Consider the following 18,619-nt stretch of genomic DNA (forward strand, 5'->3'; position numbering starts at 1 on the left):
AACTAAATATAAAAAAGTCATAACCAAATATCGAAAAATAATGTTATAATTAAAGAAAAAACTGGTCATAAATAAAATAAAAAAATGACATATAATAGTATATATGATATTGAGTGTGTAAAGATGGCCAGTTATAATTCAATATTCATCACTCCACTTGATGAGTTTGGAACATCTTATGGATTGGGCCAACTTTGTTCTCTCAGCTTTGGGCCATTGGCTTAATGGGCCTCCTTGATGATGGGAACACCCCTTTAGGTTAAATTTGAGCTAGTTCTTGGGCTCTCCATCTCACATAAAAAAAGTATTAGCAGAATGAAATACAAGTTAAAAAAATATATTTTATTTTATTTTTCTAAAATCACCTCTCAAATTTTTGATTCTTAGTAATTTTGTAAGTAGGTCATGTCCCTTTGTCACATAACTTGAGAGCATGTTTAAGAATAAAAGTTGTTATATTACAACATTTTCAAATCAATTATTATTATTTTAAAATAATTTTGCAATGAGAGATTTCATTGATTAAGTTGAAAAGAAGAGTTCCGTGATGTTTGTCAAACCAGAAGAGGTCTGTATTTTATTTTTAGGTGTTTTTAGCTTTCAATTTTCAATATTAAAGTAGGATCAAATAATAAAAAAGATATTCGATGCTCTCAAATCATGAGGTTCTATGACCTACCAATCATCAAACACTACACAGTGTACACACCGTACATTTTTTTCATATCCTATTACAAATTTGTTAGCATAATTACCAATTACAATGCTCTTTTAGCATAACTTTTATTTTTCTTATTTTTTAGAAAAATGGTAAAGACTTTAAAGATTTATCAAAATTTCTAGTATGTGGAATATTTGGTACAAATTTTGATAAATTTTTGAGTATCTAGTATTACTCATATTTGTATGTTGTTAACCAAACCTTTTATTTTACAATCATAGAATTTAAAATAAGAAAATGTTTGAAATCTATAAAAAAAAATTGGAGGATTTGGACCCCTCAGTGTCTAACTTGTCCTTTAAAAAGACAAGAATTACATAGATCCTTTCAAAATCCCCGCATATTTTAGAACTTATTTATTTTACTATAATACCCTCATATATATATATATATATGTGTGTGTGTGTGTGTATATATATCATATTGCAATCACTCTCTCTCATCTCAATCTTTTTCTCTTTGTCTCACTCTTACTACTGTTACTCTTTATCAGCATCATCGCCGCTCTCCACCGAGAGCTATCGTCGTTCACCATGGAACTCTTTCTCTAGTGCCTACATCGCCACTGTCACTTGTCGCATCCACAACTTCAGATCTGAGATCATTCACAACCGTTGTTGTCAGAAAATGATGATTTGCGACGGTTCGTAAACCTCAAATCTGAGATCCTTCACTCTTTCTCTCTCTCTCTCTCTCTCTCTCTCTCTCTCTCTCTCGCTCGCTATGTGTGTGTGTTTAAGTGTGTCATTCACCATTTTATGCTCTCTCTCTCTCTTGCTTTCTCTCCTTCTCTTTTCTTTTTTTTTTTTCTTTTCTTGATCCTCTGTTTTCAAACTCTATCTCTCTTTCTTTTTCTCACGATGCTCTGTTTTTTTAACAGTAAAAATTTGCTTTCGTTCATCACACAACTCTTTTCTATAAAGCCATTTTCGCAACTTATTTCAGAGTACAATTTTACTCTGAATCATATTCTGTAATAAAAACAGAGTAAAATTTTACTCTAAATCAAAATAAAATTTATTATGGTTCAAAGTAAAATTTTACTGTCGTTAAGCAGTTCAACATGTTGTTAACCAGAGTAAAATTTTATTGTTACAAAAACAGAGTATATACTAAATGAACGAATCAGAGTCAAATTTTAGTTTTAGATTTATGAACAAATAAACAAAAAAAAAAAACCTCTTTATTTTTCATTATAATATATCGATTTCTCATTTTTCTGTTAAATCTAAGGTTTTTTTTTTTTAATTTTTAATTTTTATCTTAGATCTGAAGTTATTGATCTCAAATATGAGTTTGTAGGTATCAAATCTGAGATGATGGTGGTTTGACGGTAAAAATGGTGGTTGTCGGCCGTTAGTAAGGATGAGCGACGTTGATAAACAATAAAGATAGTGGAGATGATGAACAATATCAAGTTGGTGGGGAGAGAGAGAGAGAGAGAGAGAGAGAGAGAGAGTTGTGAAAGAGAGAGAAAAAAGAGAGGGTATAACGGTCAAATAAAATATTCAAATAACAAATTTTGACCTCATACAAAATTTTATAATTATGAGAGGGTTTTGAAAGTATTAAATTTTTTTTTGTCCTCTTAATAAGAAAAGGAAGCTAGAAGATATTTATGGCCAAATTTTCTAAAAAAATTCTCATAATTTAACCCACACTAAGATAGTATGATAGGGGCAGTGGCAGAGGCTAGGGGTGTACATAATACCGCCGAAACCGCCAAAACTGCACCGAACCGCACCGCCAAGGCAAATTCGTTATTATTTGTCAATCGAACCGCCGGTTTTTGGTAAGAAAAATGGCAAATTCTAGTGACACTTTTATCAATCCGCCGGTTTCTATTTTTCTTCCAAATCGCACCGACCCGCACCGCTATTAAATCATGTTTTATAGGATTCTAAAAATTCTTTTTTACTTAAGTTTGCTTGTTGTTCTATACCTTAGAATATAGTATTACATTACTGCTCGAGGGGAATTTTATGTATTGTATTTGATCATTGTAACTTCCACAGATGCTTGTAATGAACTGATGGTATAGTCGTTGATATTATCATGTTGTTGCTACACTTGCTACATCAGAAGAAAGCTTTGCAAGATGCTTAACATTACGATATCTCTCGTCTTTTTTTTACTCTTTGATTTAAGTTTTGTAATTTGAATTATATTTTTTATAAACCGTTAATCCGTCCGAACCGCCAAGGCAAATCCGCCATTATTTGCCAACCGAACCGCCGGTTTTTGATAAGAAAAATGGCAAATTCTAGTGACACTTTTATCAATCCGCCACCCGCCATACGGTTTCTATTTTTCTTTCAAACCGCACCGACCCGCACCGCGCACACCCCTAGCAGAGGCACATAGGGCCCGAGGGGGTCATGTGCCCCTGGGTTTCGGGATTTTTTTTTAACATAAAGAAAACATTTTAAATAAAAAAAATTATAAAAAAATTATTTAAAGTAAAATGTCAATGACATTTTTAAAATTATGAAAACAATAATGGTTATTTTGATTGAAAATAAAGAGATTATGATAAGTCATATTATTATCTATGAAAATTTCAATATAATAGTGATGTCTATCATTATTGACATGCAAACATAATTAATTTCAATAAAGATATGGAATTTATTAGATTGTTAGTTACATTTGACATGTGGAGTTTATCTTCTATGCGTTTCTTTCCATTCATAACTAAAATGACCACTATATAAATTATAATTAAGCAACACATCTTCAATTATAAAAAATAAAAAATAAAAAAATTACAATAGATCATAATTAATATCAGAATTAGTCATATTAACAATTACTTTATAGTTTATATATAGCCATAATCAAAATAACAACCACAAGAAATTGTAACTAAATTATATCTAACACTATAATGTGTTATAACTAAAGATTACGAAGATCATAATTGCGACATATAATAGACACTTTTTTTGCAAAATGTTTTATAGAATTTCTCTACTAAAATATATCATTTCTATTTCAACTTATCTTTTTTTTTTTAAAAATTTTCCAATCCACCTATAAAATAGTTACTCCCCAATATTTGTATAAAATTTAATCTCAAATCCTTTAATTAAAAATTCACATCTATCCAAATGAACTCTTAATATTTAAGTTTAGTAATATCTCATTGTTGTTTATTATGAAAAAAAATGGGTAAATTACACTGACACTTCCTGATATTTATGTTTATTACAGTTCTCCCTTCACCTTTTGGAAATTACATCTCATCTCTGAGGTTTAAAGTTTCATTACAGATTCCCCCCTCAGCAATTTAATTTTTTTAAATACCAATTTTGTCCACATTGGGTAAATTACATTGACATCCCTCACATTTTAGAAATTACAATCCCCTCTCTATGGTTTAAAGTAGCATTACCAATTGCCATATCGGTTAGTATTAGTTGGAAAAAAAAGTCATTGAAAAAAAAAATTAATTGAAAAAAAAATTGTTAGTAAAATTTTTAAATTTCTATTTAAAAATCAACGTAAACTCATTTTTTGAATTTACGTTTTCTCCTCAAATTTACAAACTGAGACAACAGTTTATAAACCAAAAAAATTATCAAACAAGTTTTTATGACAGTTTTTAAAATTTTTGTAAATATAAATTGAAAATTGAAAACGAAATAGTTACCAAACAGGTCTCAGATTGTAATAATGTCGTAAAATTAACAAATAATTAAATAAGTTACCAATGTAAGAAATGACTTATCAAAAGATTTTTAGGCTGTGTATGGTTTGATTTTTAGATTTTTTTTAAATTAAAAATTAAATTGGTTAAGAAATAAAAAATAAAAAATAATTATCATTTTAACTTTTGGGTAGGTTATATACATACATATGACTGTTTCAATTTAATTTGTAAAAAATTATTTCTAGCTACTCGGAAGATAAAAATTATACAAAAATGATAATTATTTTTTATCTTTTATTTCTTAACCAAATTAATTTTTAATTTTTAAAAAAAAATTCTAAAAATCAAATCATACATAGCCTAAGAATCTTTTGATAAGTCATTTCTTATGTTGGTAACTTTTATTTAATTATTTGTTAATTTTACGACATTTTTACCATCTGAAGCCTGTTTGGTAACCATTTCATTTCAGTTTTCAATTTATATTTACAAAAATTTAAAAAGTTGTTATAAAAACTAGTTTGATAATTTTTTTTGATTTTTAAATGGTTGTATCAATTTGTAAATTGAAGGAAAAAATGTAAATTCAAAAAATAAATTTACGTTGGTTTTTAAATAGAAATTTAAAAATTTTACTAACAATTTTTTTTTAATTAATTATTTTTTTCAAATTATTTTTTTTCCAATTCATTTTCTTTTTCAATGAATTTTTTTTCCAACTAATACTGACCGAGGGGGCAATTAGTAATGCTACTTTAAACCTTAAGGAGGGGATTGTAATTTCTAAAATGTAAGGGTGCCAATGTAATTTACCCAGTGAGGGCAAAATTGATATTTAAAAAAATTAAATTGTTGAAGGGGGAATCTGTAATGAAACTTTAAATCTTAGGAAGGAAGATATAATTTCCAAAATGTGAGGAGGGAATTGTAATAAACACAAACTTCAGGGGTGTCTGTGTAATTTACCCAAAAAAATTAATGTTGTCATTAAGTTGTGCCCCTTTTCACTGAATACGCCACTGGATAGAGGTAATTTTTAAGTATGCAAATACATATCATATGTACTTACGTAAAATTTCATAAATATACATAAATTATCTCACAAAATTACGTAAGTTTTTATAAATATACGCAAGTTTCTTTATAAAAAATTAAAAAATCATAATTTACCTATATTTATAAAAATTTATGTAATTTTATAAGATAATTTATACATATTTATAAAAATTTATATGATATAGACTCAAATCCTTTCCCGTATGTCGTAGGTGTCAATCTTTAACGAACGTGGGTCTCTAGTAGGGGTATTTGCGGTTTGGATTTGGACGGTTTGCGGAAAAGACAACCCGCAACCGCCCGCAGTGCGGTTTGCGGTTTGTGCGGATAGGGTTGGCGGATGTGCGAGCGGTTTGCGGATTGGACTTTTTTCTTTAAAAATTTTTTAGCCTTATTTTTTTCCCATTTTGTAAATATTTATTTTGAGATCTTTTCTCCCCATTTTCTAAAATGCTACAACATTAATAATTAATGAATTAAAACTTATAAAATTAAAATACAACAAAATTAATTCGTAACACAAACTAAATCATTCAAAATCTTAAATCAAATCATAAACTAACACAAGCATGTATTTCAAAATCCTAAACTATAACTCCATATTCATTAAGGAATTTAAAATTCCAAATCATACTTCATCCGGGACAAGTTCAATTATGTAACAATAATAATATGATCAGTATTTATTCAGTTTTAGTTGATATAATACTATTAACAAATGTAATGCTAGAGTAAGTTCAAAAAATAAAGACCGTTTTGTTTTGGACAAAAATATCTAAGTGAGATATAGAAATAAAATCAATAGTTAAGATAAAATAAATAAATAAATAAATAAAGTGCAGACAGTTTCTTGCGGGTGCAATTTAAACCCACAACCCGTAAAAATTCTATATTTCAAACTACATCTATTCATATTATATTTACAAAATCACCTATTTATATGTCAATTAGGCGAATTAAACGATTTTTACGAATCCAATAAACCGTTGTCCGCCCTACTCTCTAAATAAGGTAAGGGATGTAATTAGTGACACCCCCATTTAAATTTGAACCATACGGGATTCGAGCCCCACGAGTTTCACGCTCTCAAACACACTCTTCTCACGTTGTCGTTGTTGTTGTTGTTGTTTAAAAATAAATTTGAAAGAATCCAATCATCCAAACAGAGCCAGTGTACTCTTTGATCGGAGTGGAACAACCATAGTCGAAGCTCCAAACAAAACACTTGTTCTTAGTTTCTGTCTCCGAATCACACTTTCCTACAATCTCCGGCGACCGATGATTTTCAGGCGGATTTGGCGGCAGAATTCCGGCCGCCCGTGGCGGTTGTGCTCCTCCTCCGCCCACTCCTCGCCGCCGTCGTTGGCCTGTCTGCAGAAGTCTCAATTTCTAGGGTTTTCGTCTCAAATACACAATTCGACGATACCTTCTTTCCTGGCTAATAAACACACTGATGTGAGTCATTAATATCAATTGAAGGTCAATTGTTTTCGATATTCCCAGTAATTGTAGGTTTTTTTTAATGTTTTTTTTGTTTCTCTTTGTTAGTTTTATTGGGATATTTATTCATGTTTCTGGATTTCTAGTGCTATGTAGTTATTAAACAACTGGCACTTATCAATTTTATATTTAGATGATGTAGTGGCTTTAAAACAGACTATGCACTCTAGAGATAGCTGCCAAATACATTAAATTAGGCTTCTTTCCCTGATTGCGTTTCTTTTTATTGGCTATTTAACAAAATAGTGTACGGACAAACTTTATTCCCGGTAAAATGTGATTACCAATCATGTTTTTCTTGAAAACATAGTTGCCAACAGCGTTTTCCTTTTTTTTTTTTTTTTTTTTTTTTACTTGAATGTAAATGTTTGTGGAAAAAATAGAATGCAAAAAGTTATTTCAGATAGCGTTATGTGTTAAGTAAAAAATGTGGTTATCAACCACGATTTCATGAAAATGTGATTGCTAACCATGCTTTGACGTTTGGGAAATAATGGTGGCCGTACACTATTTGATTGAATAAGTAATAAAAAAATGTTTTCAGGGAGACGATATGAGCCATTAAATTATACAAAAGGTCTTGATAATAACGTGGACTAAAGTAGCAGTCTTAAAAATAGTGAGACCTTGTTTTTATTTTTCTAAACTACGTGTTCATGCCTTTTGTGAGGTTTCTCTGCAATGTTTGTTAGTGAGCATAGTGATACTCTTTGTATGGTGCAACACAAGCTAGCACAATTTTCTTGGAGCGCTTTCTATGTGGATCCGTAAATAGTAATCGTGGCACGTTGGTTAGTATTTCTTATTTGCTTTCTATGTTTTGTAGTTGAACACTCACTATGATATGAAGAGATGTTGCTTTTCAACTCAAGCTTTGGTTGATCTACCAGTTGGTGGGATAGTTGATGTACCTTTGGCACAAACCGGTGAAGGTATTGCTGAATGTGAAGTTCTCAAATGGTATGTGCAAGAGGTAAGTGGTGCTAGTTTAGTGTATCAATCCCTGGCATCTACTTGTGCGTTATAGACCGTTGTTCAAGGGTCATTTGAATTTCTGAATCTTTGGGTGTGTTACAGTGCTCTTTCTAAACTACAAATACAAGGTTTTCTTTCTGTAATTCATATTCAAGTTTCATTGCTTTTTCTTGTACTTTTTTAGGATGATCGTACATATCATCTTCCGCTTTTGTTATATTTTCCATTACTAATACAACTACTCTATAACAGACCAAATGTTGTCTATTTAGTGGTTTTTTGGGAAGGTTTTCAAATTCTTTTTGAGACTAAAATTATAGCTTTGGATGATATGCTGCTTCTGCTCAAATTATAGCACCGGTACTACTATAATATGTCTGGAAAGGAAACTCTTAACTTTTTTTATGCATGCAATAGTTATCTAGTGATTGGGATGCTCACTTCATGTCAAATATATGTGGAAGTTACTTGCAATTCTCCCTGCTAAAGATAGGAGCTAAACAGATGCTGATTTTTAGATTAAATCTGGCTTGCCTTTTGAGGCCCAATGCTAGGTTTAATGTTTGACTGCTAGCTTGTGTTTGTTTTATTTTGAAGTGCTTATAATCTTTCAGCCATTAGTCCATTGTGAGTCATTTACACATGCACATTTGTTTTTTGTAATATGATAATATATCTAAGTGCTAGCTTTATTGTTATGATACATTAGCAGAGTTAAATGTTAATTAAGTGTCTGCCAGGGAGATGAAGTTGAAGAATTTCAACCACTTTGTGAAGTTCAGAGCGATAAAGCGACCATAGAAATAACAAGTCGTTACAAAGGAAAAGTTACACAAATTCTCCATGTTCCTAGTGACATTGTAAAGGTAATGAGTACAATTACTTTTCTAGAAGTAATGCTTTTTGTCATCTCAAATTTTATGCAAGTTTAATTACCTCAATAATTGTCCATTGCCTAGTTACAGAATTAGGAATGAGCATGGGAGACAATGTTGCATCATGCATGAAAAAGCAAGAAACCTGACCTTGATTCAGGTGGTTTTATTTTTTTATATTGAGAATTAGTCCAGGAAATCATATAAAAAAAAAACTATGTCAAATGAATAGAAAAGTCAATGTTGGTAGCAGATTACAGTATTGTTACATGCACAGAAAAGTGCATCAGGAAAATCAACATATTGGTTGCTCAAATGAATTGGATCATCAATAAAGAAAAACGAACGAGTGCAAAAAGCATTATAGCGAGACAAAATGATCCCAACTAGGTTGGTATTGAGATGCACGCCCAATCACTTCCTAGCACACCATTGGCGATTGGTGAGAAACCAACCAAACGAACAAGAAAAAACAACAAGCAACTAAGCAGTACTGATCCTGCAAAAAACTAAACAACCCCAAAACAAAAGTGTACTACCAGCAGGCCCCCCCAATGCTTCAAAGAAGCCACAACCCAAGCAAAACAGAGCCAACACCTCCCCTGATGCATGAATTAATCTACAATCACCCCGGATCACTATCTGATGCATCTTCTCAGCTGCTGCAGATCTGATACAAACTGATTAACTGAACAAAATTTCCCAAGGAATTAGTTTTCATCCACAACGCCAATTTCACCTTGATCAGCTCACATAACTCCTCAAGATCTGGCTGTGCTTCATTAAAATGCAGTCGTTCCTGTGTTTCCAAACAGACCAGAAAAGTGCCAATGGTATTGCCTTCTCAACTTACCAAATCCACCATTGCATCAAGGCCTCCACTGAACCTGGTATTGCCCAATGAACCCCCCACCACTTGATAATACTGGACCAACCATTCCAAACAAATGGGCAATGAAGCATTATATGGTTCAATGTTTCTGCTTCAGATTTACAAAAAATGCACACTGAACCCACATCACCCTGAACTATCCCAACCAATTCTATGCAGCAGATCAGATGACTTAATCCTCCTTTTCCACACCAACCAAGCAAAGCATTGGGCTATTTGTCTGTTCCTAACAGTAAGATTTATCTTGTTTCACTATCATGTAACATATTTGAAGTTTGGAGACCTTCTTGGGTTTCTTATTGTTTTGTTTTTTCCCTGTTAATGATGCTGAGATATTTACCATTAGGTACAGTTACAATTGATAATTACTTGTACATAGCTCGATATTTATAAATCCTTATAGCTTCTAGAGATTGTAATGCTTTCCAAGTTCACTAAAATTTCAGGTTGGAGAAACTCTTCTCAAGATGGCTGTCGGAGAGCTTCCAGTTCCACCTCAAACTGGTGATAACTTGGAAAATATGAAGTCAGTGATTTCTGAGATATGCAACTCAAATACTCAAAGTTCAGTGCTTAAGAATACTAACGTAGGTGTAGTTCTATCCACGCCTGCTGTTCGAAACCTTGCAAAGCAATATGGTATAGATATAGGTGATGTCAATGGAACTGGCAAGGATGGAAGGGTATTAAGAGAAGATGTCATCAAATATGCTGCCAACAAAGGAATTGTCAATGAAGCTTTGGCCTCTTCAATTGCTACTCCTGGAGAACAGTTGCTGGGAGGAGATGAGGAATACCCACATGTGTCAGCCGCATATGGATGGGATTATGAGGATAAGACAATTCTGTTGAGGTAATATTGGACATAAATATGAACCTGGAATAATTAGATAAAATGTTACTTTTTGTTATGTAATCGGCTTTATGTCAGACATGGACATAAAAACACAATAAATGGACATAATATGTTTAACAATTGTTAATGTTGGCATATGATGTAACCATGCCATAACATATGTTCAGTCGGTCAGATTTTGTAAACTAAGCAACTTAAAAATTGTTCCTCTCTTACAGGGGATTCCAGCGTGCGATGGTTAAATCAATGACTTTAGCTGCAAAAATTCCACATTTTCACTATGTAGAAGAGATAAATTGTGATGCACTTGTGGAGCTTAAAGCATCTTTTCAAAATGAGAATTCTGATCCAGGTGTCAAGCACACTTTCCTTCCAGTCTTGATAAAGTCACTCTCAATGGCATTGAACAAGTATCCCTTTCTAAATAGTTGTTTCAATGAGGAGTTGCAGACCGTCACCCTTAAAGGTTTGTAATTTTCTATTCTGTCTGCTAGTTGGCTGCTTATTGAGTTTTTATAAGCACAAAATATGAGTGTCCTTTTCAAAGTAAAAAGAGTGTATTATGTTTTTTGTGGCATTTGAACACAACTTTTATTAGTTAAATTTGAAAAAATACCATAAGCACCAAATTCATTGCAACCGATTATTTTTTTATTAATCTTTGTTACAAAGTTGATTGAAATTTGAAACAAATGGACTCATTAATTACCATATAGAAATACAAAATCTCAAACATATTTCAAATTTTTTTTAGAACTCATAGAATGGTTTTATGTCCATGGGAAGTCCAAACATGCACTCAACTCAACACCTTGTCTACATGTTTAATGCTATTTAGTGTTGTTAGCTCTGCCCAGCTCAAAGTGTTAGTAGTTCTTTATTATGAGCAATGTCTTTTTTTGGTAGGTGTTCTAATCTATGTTATACTGCTAAATCTTTGATTACGTCTGTGATATGTCTTGTATTTTTTCCTTGACTACAACTCATTGACAGTTTTTTTTTCTTCTTCTTCTTCCTCTTCTTCTTCTTCTTTTTAAGGTTCTCACAATATTGGTATTGCCATGGCTACTCAACGTGGTCTAGTTGTACCCAACATAAAGAAGGTTCAGTCTCTTTCCATCTTGGAGGTTAGTTTCTTCTTCTTCTTGGAACTCTTGTCTCCGAGCTGTGCAATTTAATGCATCATTTGTCTTTGTCATTGTTTATTGAGTTTTAAGTCTTGCATTGATTGTATTCCTTGTTTCTCTCTTCAAAATTGGGTAAGAAGAAAGAAAATGAAAATGAGCTTTGTTGAAGTTGTGCTTTCTGCATTGGGTGTATGGCATTCTCTTTTCCTTAGTCACCCTTTTCATTTGCATGTTTTTCTCGGGCCTTCCTGTTTCTTAATTCCTTCGAGGGTAAAAAAGAAGAAAGCTCTGGTGCCCTTTCGAAACTCAGTGCTCTGGTAACATCTTTTGAGTGGTTTATTATCCATTATGCATTTTTCATTGGAGTGTTTAGACAAGTTTTCTGAGAAAATATCATTAGAAAGTAAGAATCGCCTTTGGGTAAGAAAAAAAGAATAATAAGGAGAGAAAAAAAAAGGAGGAATAGTTTAATGCAAAAAGTCCAATTTTGTTTTCAATTTCATATCTAGATTTTAAAAACATAATTTCCTTAACAAATATGGAGTTACTGTGTTGTTCTTGAAAGGGCTGATCATATAGGTGTAAAGTGATTATCAAATTCATCTGCGAGGGCTTGGTTCACTTATTGCCAGACTTACTACCTAGGTTTACCGTACTACATTTATAGTCAAAACATATTTTGCATTTTCAAAGGTTTTAGAGTTCAATATCTTTGTTGGTTTCCATTAGCTCATATTCATTTAATATAATTGGGACAGAATTACTTTAGGTGCATTATTATTTGGAATAATATACTTGGACTTCTTCAATGGCATTGGTTCTCTCTATAGACAGTTCTCTTATTGCTGAAGTGCCTCCCTTTTTTTTAAGTACTGTGTCAATTCAAATTTTGATTTGGATATAATTCTTAATCTGCATATGGTATCTGTTTTCTTCCTCTTTGGGCATCATCTCCTTTTCTCTTTCAAAAGAAGAAGTTATTTGATATAATCTCTCTCTTTCATGTCATCAGATTACAAAGGAACTCTCACGGCTACAACAATTGGCTTCAACTAACAAGCTTAGTCCTGATGATGTATCTGGTGGGACTATAACTTTGAGCAATATTGGAGCGATTGGTGGAAAATTTGGTTCGCCTCTTGTCAACACACCAGAAGTTGCTATCATTGCATTGGGCAGAATCCAGAAGATTCCTCATTTTGCTGATGATGAAAATGTGTATCCTGCGTCAGTCATGACTGTAAGTAGTGATTTGTCAAATCTTTTTCTTTATACAGTCAAAAAAAAAAAAAAAAAATTTTATTGAAAAGATGCACATTGCTACAGTCCTATATTGTTGCCTTTACCTACAACTAGCGGTCAGGCACATGCGATGTGTGTGCACACTCGTAAAATAAATATAAGTTTGAAATAGTGCATTAAAAAAATTGAATATATAAATTAAAAAAAATTGAATATAAAAATAATTTAGCTAAACTCAATATTCTTAACTAAATATAAATTTTAAAAAAATGGAATATATAAATAATTAGACATAAATTCAAAGACTAAATATTTGCAATCAAAGAGATTTAATGAACATGAAAATAATTAATTAATTAATTAATCAAAAACTCAAAAAAAAAAAAAAAAAAAAAAACTTCAAAGATAAGGCAAAAATATACGAATGTGTATATATATCTTATAAAACTCGAAGATAATTCAAAAGTATGAGTGTGTGCGTATATATATCATATCAAATCTTGAAATTGAAAAAAAAATTCTGAATATCTATTTCTTTTTCCTTCTTCTTCTTCTTCTTCTTCTTCTTCTTCTTTTTTGTTTCTAAAATAAGTAACTTTTAAAATGTATATGAGTGTGTATATATATCATATCAAACATTGAAATTTTAAAAAAATTCTGAATTTGTATTTCTTCCTCATTCTTTTTTCTAAAATAAGTAGATTTTCATAATATATTTTCAACTTACTATTCTCAGCTATCCAAGAATTAAATGATTTTTTTGTTTTTTAATATATTATTATTATTATTATTTTGTTTCAAAAAATGTTTAAGAACATCCCTCTTCTTTTTTTGTGTCTGCAAATTTTTTTTGAAAAGTTTGGAATACTACTTCTTTTGAAACAGTTTGGGAATTAAAAAATAGTTTGCCTACATTTTAAAAAGAAGAAAAGGGCAAATTACATATACACCCCTCGAGGTTTGGTTAAATTACAGATACCCCCTGAGGTTTCGGAAATTACATCCCGCCCCCTGAGGTTTGTATTTTCATAACAATTTACCCCCTGAGGTTTATATTTCATAACAAATTACCCCCTAATTTCTTATGCAAATATAGCATTCAGGGGGGAATTCGTAATTTCTCAAACCTCAGGGGGGTATTTGTAATTTAGCCAAACCTCGAGGGGTGTATATGTAATTTGCCCTTTTCTGACTTCTCCATTAACCTGTTAAATCAATGTGCGAAAAAAATAAATTTATACTTACAATGATAATCTATATAATTTAAAAAGTTTGTATTGTAAAATTCACATCTATCTATTCTATGTATAAAGCATCTAACATATAAGTAAACAAAATCTATAAACAAATAAAATAAAAATATACTCACAAAGATAATATATACACAAAATCTGTACAGTTATTTTTATTTTTTGTATTTTTTTCAGTCAATATAATGCAAAAAATGAAAATGGAGTTTTTTTTTTTACAATGAGTGTAATGAAGAAATGAAAACTATTAAAGAAATACAAAATTTATATTAACACACACACAAGCCTTAGTCATTGAGAATTAAAAAAAAAAAAAAAAATTTATCATTCTTAGATCAACAGATAAATATTGATAAGTAATTACTTGAAAGTTATTTCCTTTGAACTACACAAAGTTGTAAAACAATCTGGGGAAAAAATAAAATTGTATATAAGTTGTAAGACAACAAAAATTCTGTATATAAGTTGTAAGACAACCTTTGAAATTTTTTTTTGTATAAATTTGTGTAAAATAACCTGCGGAAAAAAATAGGAATACGATTTCTATAAATGTAAATTCTGCATAGTGACTCATCAAATAACCAACTCTTGTATGAGTCTGCACTTTGCTTTGCTTTGTATTTCCCCTACAAATCCAATCAAAACCTCCAAATTTTGACCCCAAAAGACCTCTCTCTCAATCTCTAAACCTAATAATTCTTCTTCTTCTATTACATCTTTTTCTTCCTCAATTTCTCGTTTTTCTTCGATTCATTTGGGCATCTTCAATAGATTCAATCGCATTCTCTGAAAAAGCAAAAAGTTAAAAAATAAAAAATAAAAAAAATCATATAATAGAATGACTGTAAAAGGAGAAGAAGGGGGGAAAAAGAAAAATATAACCAAAAAAACAAAAACAAAAAAATTTCAATCATTGAGAATATAAAAATTGAAAACTCTTATATTACTTTCCGTCAAAGAGAAACAAAAGATAATCTTTTATTAGTTTGTACTTTGTCATAATTGAATCAAACATTTTTGTACTTTTTTTAAAAGAGAAAAACATTATAGAAATAGAGAAAGAATCCCATGCACTCCCATGCACATTGGACTCACACCCCATGGTTGGTGGTTCTATTTTTGGTTGAAAAAATCAATTCATCTAAATCGAACTCATTTTAGAATTCAAGAAAATACATCAATTTAATTTATCTATCAAGTTAAGGTGTATGTCTATGCAAAATAAAAATCGAGGAGTTGAAACTGATGGCGTTCAAACTGGATGGCACCATCTTCAAAGCCTAAGAAACCAATGGGATTCAAACGGGGTGACATTTACACCTTGAACTATTATTTTGACCCTTTATCTGCATAATACAAGCAAAAGTTTAATGGTAAGCAAAACTCGTAATTTTTTAGGATTTGCTCCTAAATTTAGTCAAGAACTAATCTAAATTAATACTCTTTGATAAGAAAATGTTGGTGACAAAATGATATGGAGGATATCAAACACAATGCTTATGATTGTTTCAAAGACAATTCTTTGTGCTATTAAAGAGTTGTTAAAAATTAAAATAAATAAATACAAGTATGTTGACGACAAAGTAAAATAAAGCATATTACAAGTCAATCATGATGCTTTTGACAAATTTGAACGCATCTGATTCAAAATAAATTAATGAGTTCAAATCAGTAGGGTGCAATACCAAGTATTTATTCCACAAAAACTCAACGAAAAAACAAGTGAATAATGGGTGAAACATGGTCAAATTGACAACATTCTTTCTAATTATCACAACAATGATCAAAGAACATATATTTTTTTATTTTTAAGAATTATCTTGTCGATGTATATGAGTGGATCACCACCATTACAATTTATTTGAGTGAGTCTCCACAAGTGTTTTTTTTTTTCAACAAAATAATTTTTCTAAATTCAAAATTTTTTAAACTTATTTTCTAAATTCATGTTGTTTTGTAAAGTAATAGCAGTCTACATGAATGACATTTGATTCTGAACATCCGTTTAGATTAAAAAACTAAATTCCCATGCATCATGCTGCCAATAATTTCTCTAGAATTTCAATTTGTCCGATGCACTCCCATGCACATTGGACTGACACCCCATGGTTGTCTGTGTTAGTGACAATGTAAGTGCATGCATATATAGTCCTCGAGTGATGGTTTAAGAAAATTTTTTTTTTTTTGTCAGAGTTTATCTTATGGCCAAGTGTATGGTACACAAACCACATACCCCTTAAAAGGGTGTGTACCATATGCAAGTTTTGTCTCAATGTGTTGTTAACAAAGTGGTGTTAGTTATAACTTGATGTAGTGTTTTGTGAGGGTGCCTGCTGAGGGTTATTTTGTTTGTAGTGCTGCATCTAGTTGGCTCTGAGTACTAGGTTTTACAGAATCATTGGTTTTAATTAGTTGTGAATTTTTGTCAATATTTTCCTATGGTTTGATGCAGCTTCTTTTTTTCAGGTAAATATAGGTGCTGATCATAGAGTTTTGGATGGAGCAACTGTTGCAAGATTTTGCAATGAGTGGAAGCTATTTATTGAAAAACCGGAGCTGCTCATGTTGCATATGAGATGACTTGACCACCGGCAACAAGATGGTTGGTTTTCATCCTCTATAGTTCGACTTCTATTCCTTGTTCAAATGCTAAGATTTTTTTTTACTGATATTAAGAAACCCTAAATTCATTGCCAGCAGGAATTGACTAAAACTGGGGTTCTATCTGGGTTTGGTAAAATTTTCAGGCAAAGGAATGCAAATGTGGCCATGAACCAGCAGCCACCAGGTCCGTTCCAACGACATTAATTTATGCAGAATCTGAAATGGACATTCATTGTTGTATAATGTGACCTTTAAAGCAGGGTTTGAACTTTGTTACATGACAATATGTTATTACATGAACTGCTGGGGTTTTCAATATTCCTGTTTGTTGTCGTCATCCTCTTTTTGGTTTGGATATCGGGTTTTATTTAGATGCAAGAGCTATACGGCATTTTTTTTTTTATATATTTGTTTTAACATTCTGTTGTAATAAGGCCAGGTCAATATTTTTCATGATTATCCGAGAATAAAGGTTTCGAGGTTTAGCTTTTCCAATTATGGTTACATTGTTCTTGGAAATGTTTACATTTAGGCCCCATTGTTTGGAAGTAAATGGGCGGCTTAGCCATTATAATTTGGTATCGTAAGGTAGAATTTGAGATTTATTTAAGTTTGAAAGAGTAAATAAGAGAATGATAATACATGTTAGGAAAAGAAAAAAAATATATCGGTTAATATCTCTAGACAGAGATGAGCAAATGGCAAAGATTGACACCAATTTAGAAGACAATGATTAAATTGATATAATTAGAAGTTAAAATTTTTATTTGTTACTGAAGTCAAACCATTTCTCTATTATTTTTTGTTATCTCAAATATCTTAGACTTTGTAAATAAATTATTACGTTAATATTATTTGACCCACCTAATAATTTTTGCCAAAAACGTGCATAAAAAAGTGATGCCACAATGGGCCAATTTAATACATGTTATATTATTTTTTGAGTTTGATATTACTTGCAAATTGAAACATGTGTCCTACAATTCAATTAGACAATCTAGAGGATCATTCCACAATACATAAGAATTGAATTATATTTGAAATGGTACTTGTAAACCCATTTTTAGTTGTTTCTAATTTTTTACGAGTAAAATTGTTGATGCGACCTAACCATAAAGGCAAAATATAAAATAAGGGTAAATTACATTTACCTCCCTTGGAGTTTCTGACAAATACAGGGAACAGTAACCTCCCCTGCTTTACCTGACAATATCAAGATTCCCCCTGCTGTCAAAAATCACTAAACGGTGTTACTTTTTCCTTAGGAAATTACCTTATTGTCCTTCCCTTGAAAATATTAAAAAATATTTTTAAATTGGAGGATAAGTTTGGAGTGTTTGGAACAATATTTTTGGATTTATTTTTTTAAAATATTAAAAATTATTTTTAAAAATTTATTTTTTATTTTAAATATATAATTTTTATTTAAATATTTTATTTTATTTTGTAAATATTTTAATTTTTTAATTTTAATATTTTAAACTCAAAACACAATTTCATACTCAAATCGTAACCAAACACATAACTCGAAACTCAATTCAAAAATTATATTCAAACCTCATAACCAAACACATAACTCGACACTCCACACTACTTTCAAAACTCTACATTCAAATCGTAACCAAACGCATAACAAAAAAATTAAAATATTTAAAAATATATTTATAAAATAAAATAAAATATTTAAAATAAAACTATATATTTAAAATAAAAATAAAATTTTAAATTTTTTTAATATTTAAAAAATATATTTAAAATATTTAAAAAAATACAACACATAGATGTATGAAATATAATGCACATTAAAATAAATAAATAAATATTTAAAATATAAAATAAGAAATTATTTCTAATTGAATTGTGATTCTA

General features: G+C 30.6%; 1 protein-coding gene across 3 annotated transcripts; it reads left to right on the plus strand.

Moving 5' to 3' along the window:
- Positions 1-6,437: 6,437 nt before the first annotated feature.
- Positions 6,438-17,245, plus strand: BCE2 (2-oxoacid dehydrogenases acyltransferase family protein). Of its 3 annotated transcripts, none has more exons than XM_028236834.2 (9): positions 6,438-6,884; positions 7,756-7,902; positions 8,645-8,770; positions 10,118-10,524; positions 10,746-10,993; positions 11,566-11,654; positions 12,667-12,894; positions 16,613-16,748; positions 16,847-17,245. In XM_028236834.2, the coding sequence occupies exons 1-8, from the start codon at positions 6,708-6,710 to the stop codon at positions 16,724-16,726; spliced, it is 1,536 nt and encodes a 511-aa protein (XP_028092635.2). In that variant the 5' UTR covers positions 6,438-6,707; the 3' UTR covers positions 16,727-16,748; positions 16,847-17,245. The 3 variants fall into 3 exon arrangements, with proteins under 3 accessions (XP_028092635.2, XP_028092630.2, XP_028092643.2); XM_028236829.2 differs by having other exon boundaries at positions 6,462-6,884; positions 16,844-17,245; XM_028236842.2 differs by having other exon boundaries at positions 6,462-6,884; positions 16,894-17,245.
- The last annotated feature ends 1,374 nt before the right edge of the window (positions 17,246-18,619 follow it).

The sequence above is a fragment of the Camellia sinensis genome, chromosome 6 (assembly GCF_055761805.1).
Source record: "Camellia sinensis isolate YWXY chromosome 6, ASM5576180v1, whole genome shotgun sequence".
In the NCBI taxonomy this organism is placed as follows: Eukaryota; Viridiplantae; Streptophyta; class Magnoliopsida; order Ericales; family Theaceae; genus Camellia; species Camellia sinensis.

Excerpts from the sequence above, each read along its gene's own strand:
- BCE2 (XM_028236834.2), top strand. The coding sequence starts at position 6,708 with ATGATTTTCAGGCGGATTTGGCGGCAGAATTCCGGCCGCCCGTGGCGG. Across the intron at positions 10,994-11,565 it reads GCAGACCGTCACCCTTAAAG|GTTCTCACAATATTGGTATT; the intron begins GTTTGTAATTTT and ends CTTCTTTTTAAG. Across the intron at positions 11,655-12,666 it reads AGTCTCTTTCCATCTTGGAG|ATTACAAAGGAACTCTCACG; the intron begins GTTAGTTTCTTC and ends TCATGTCATCAG.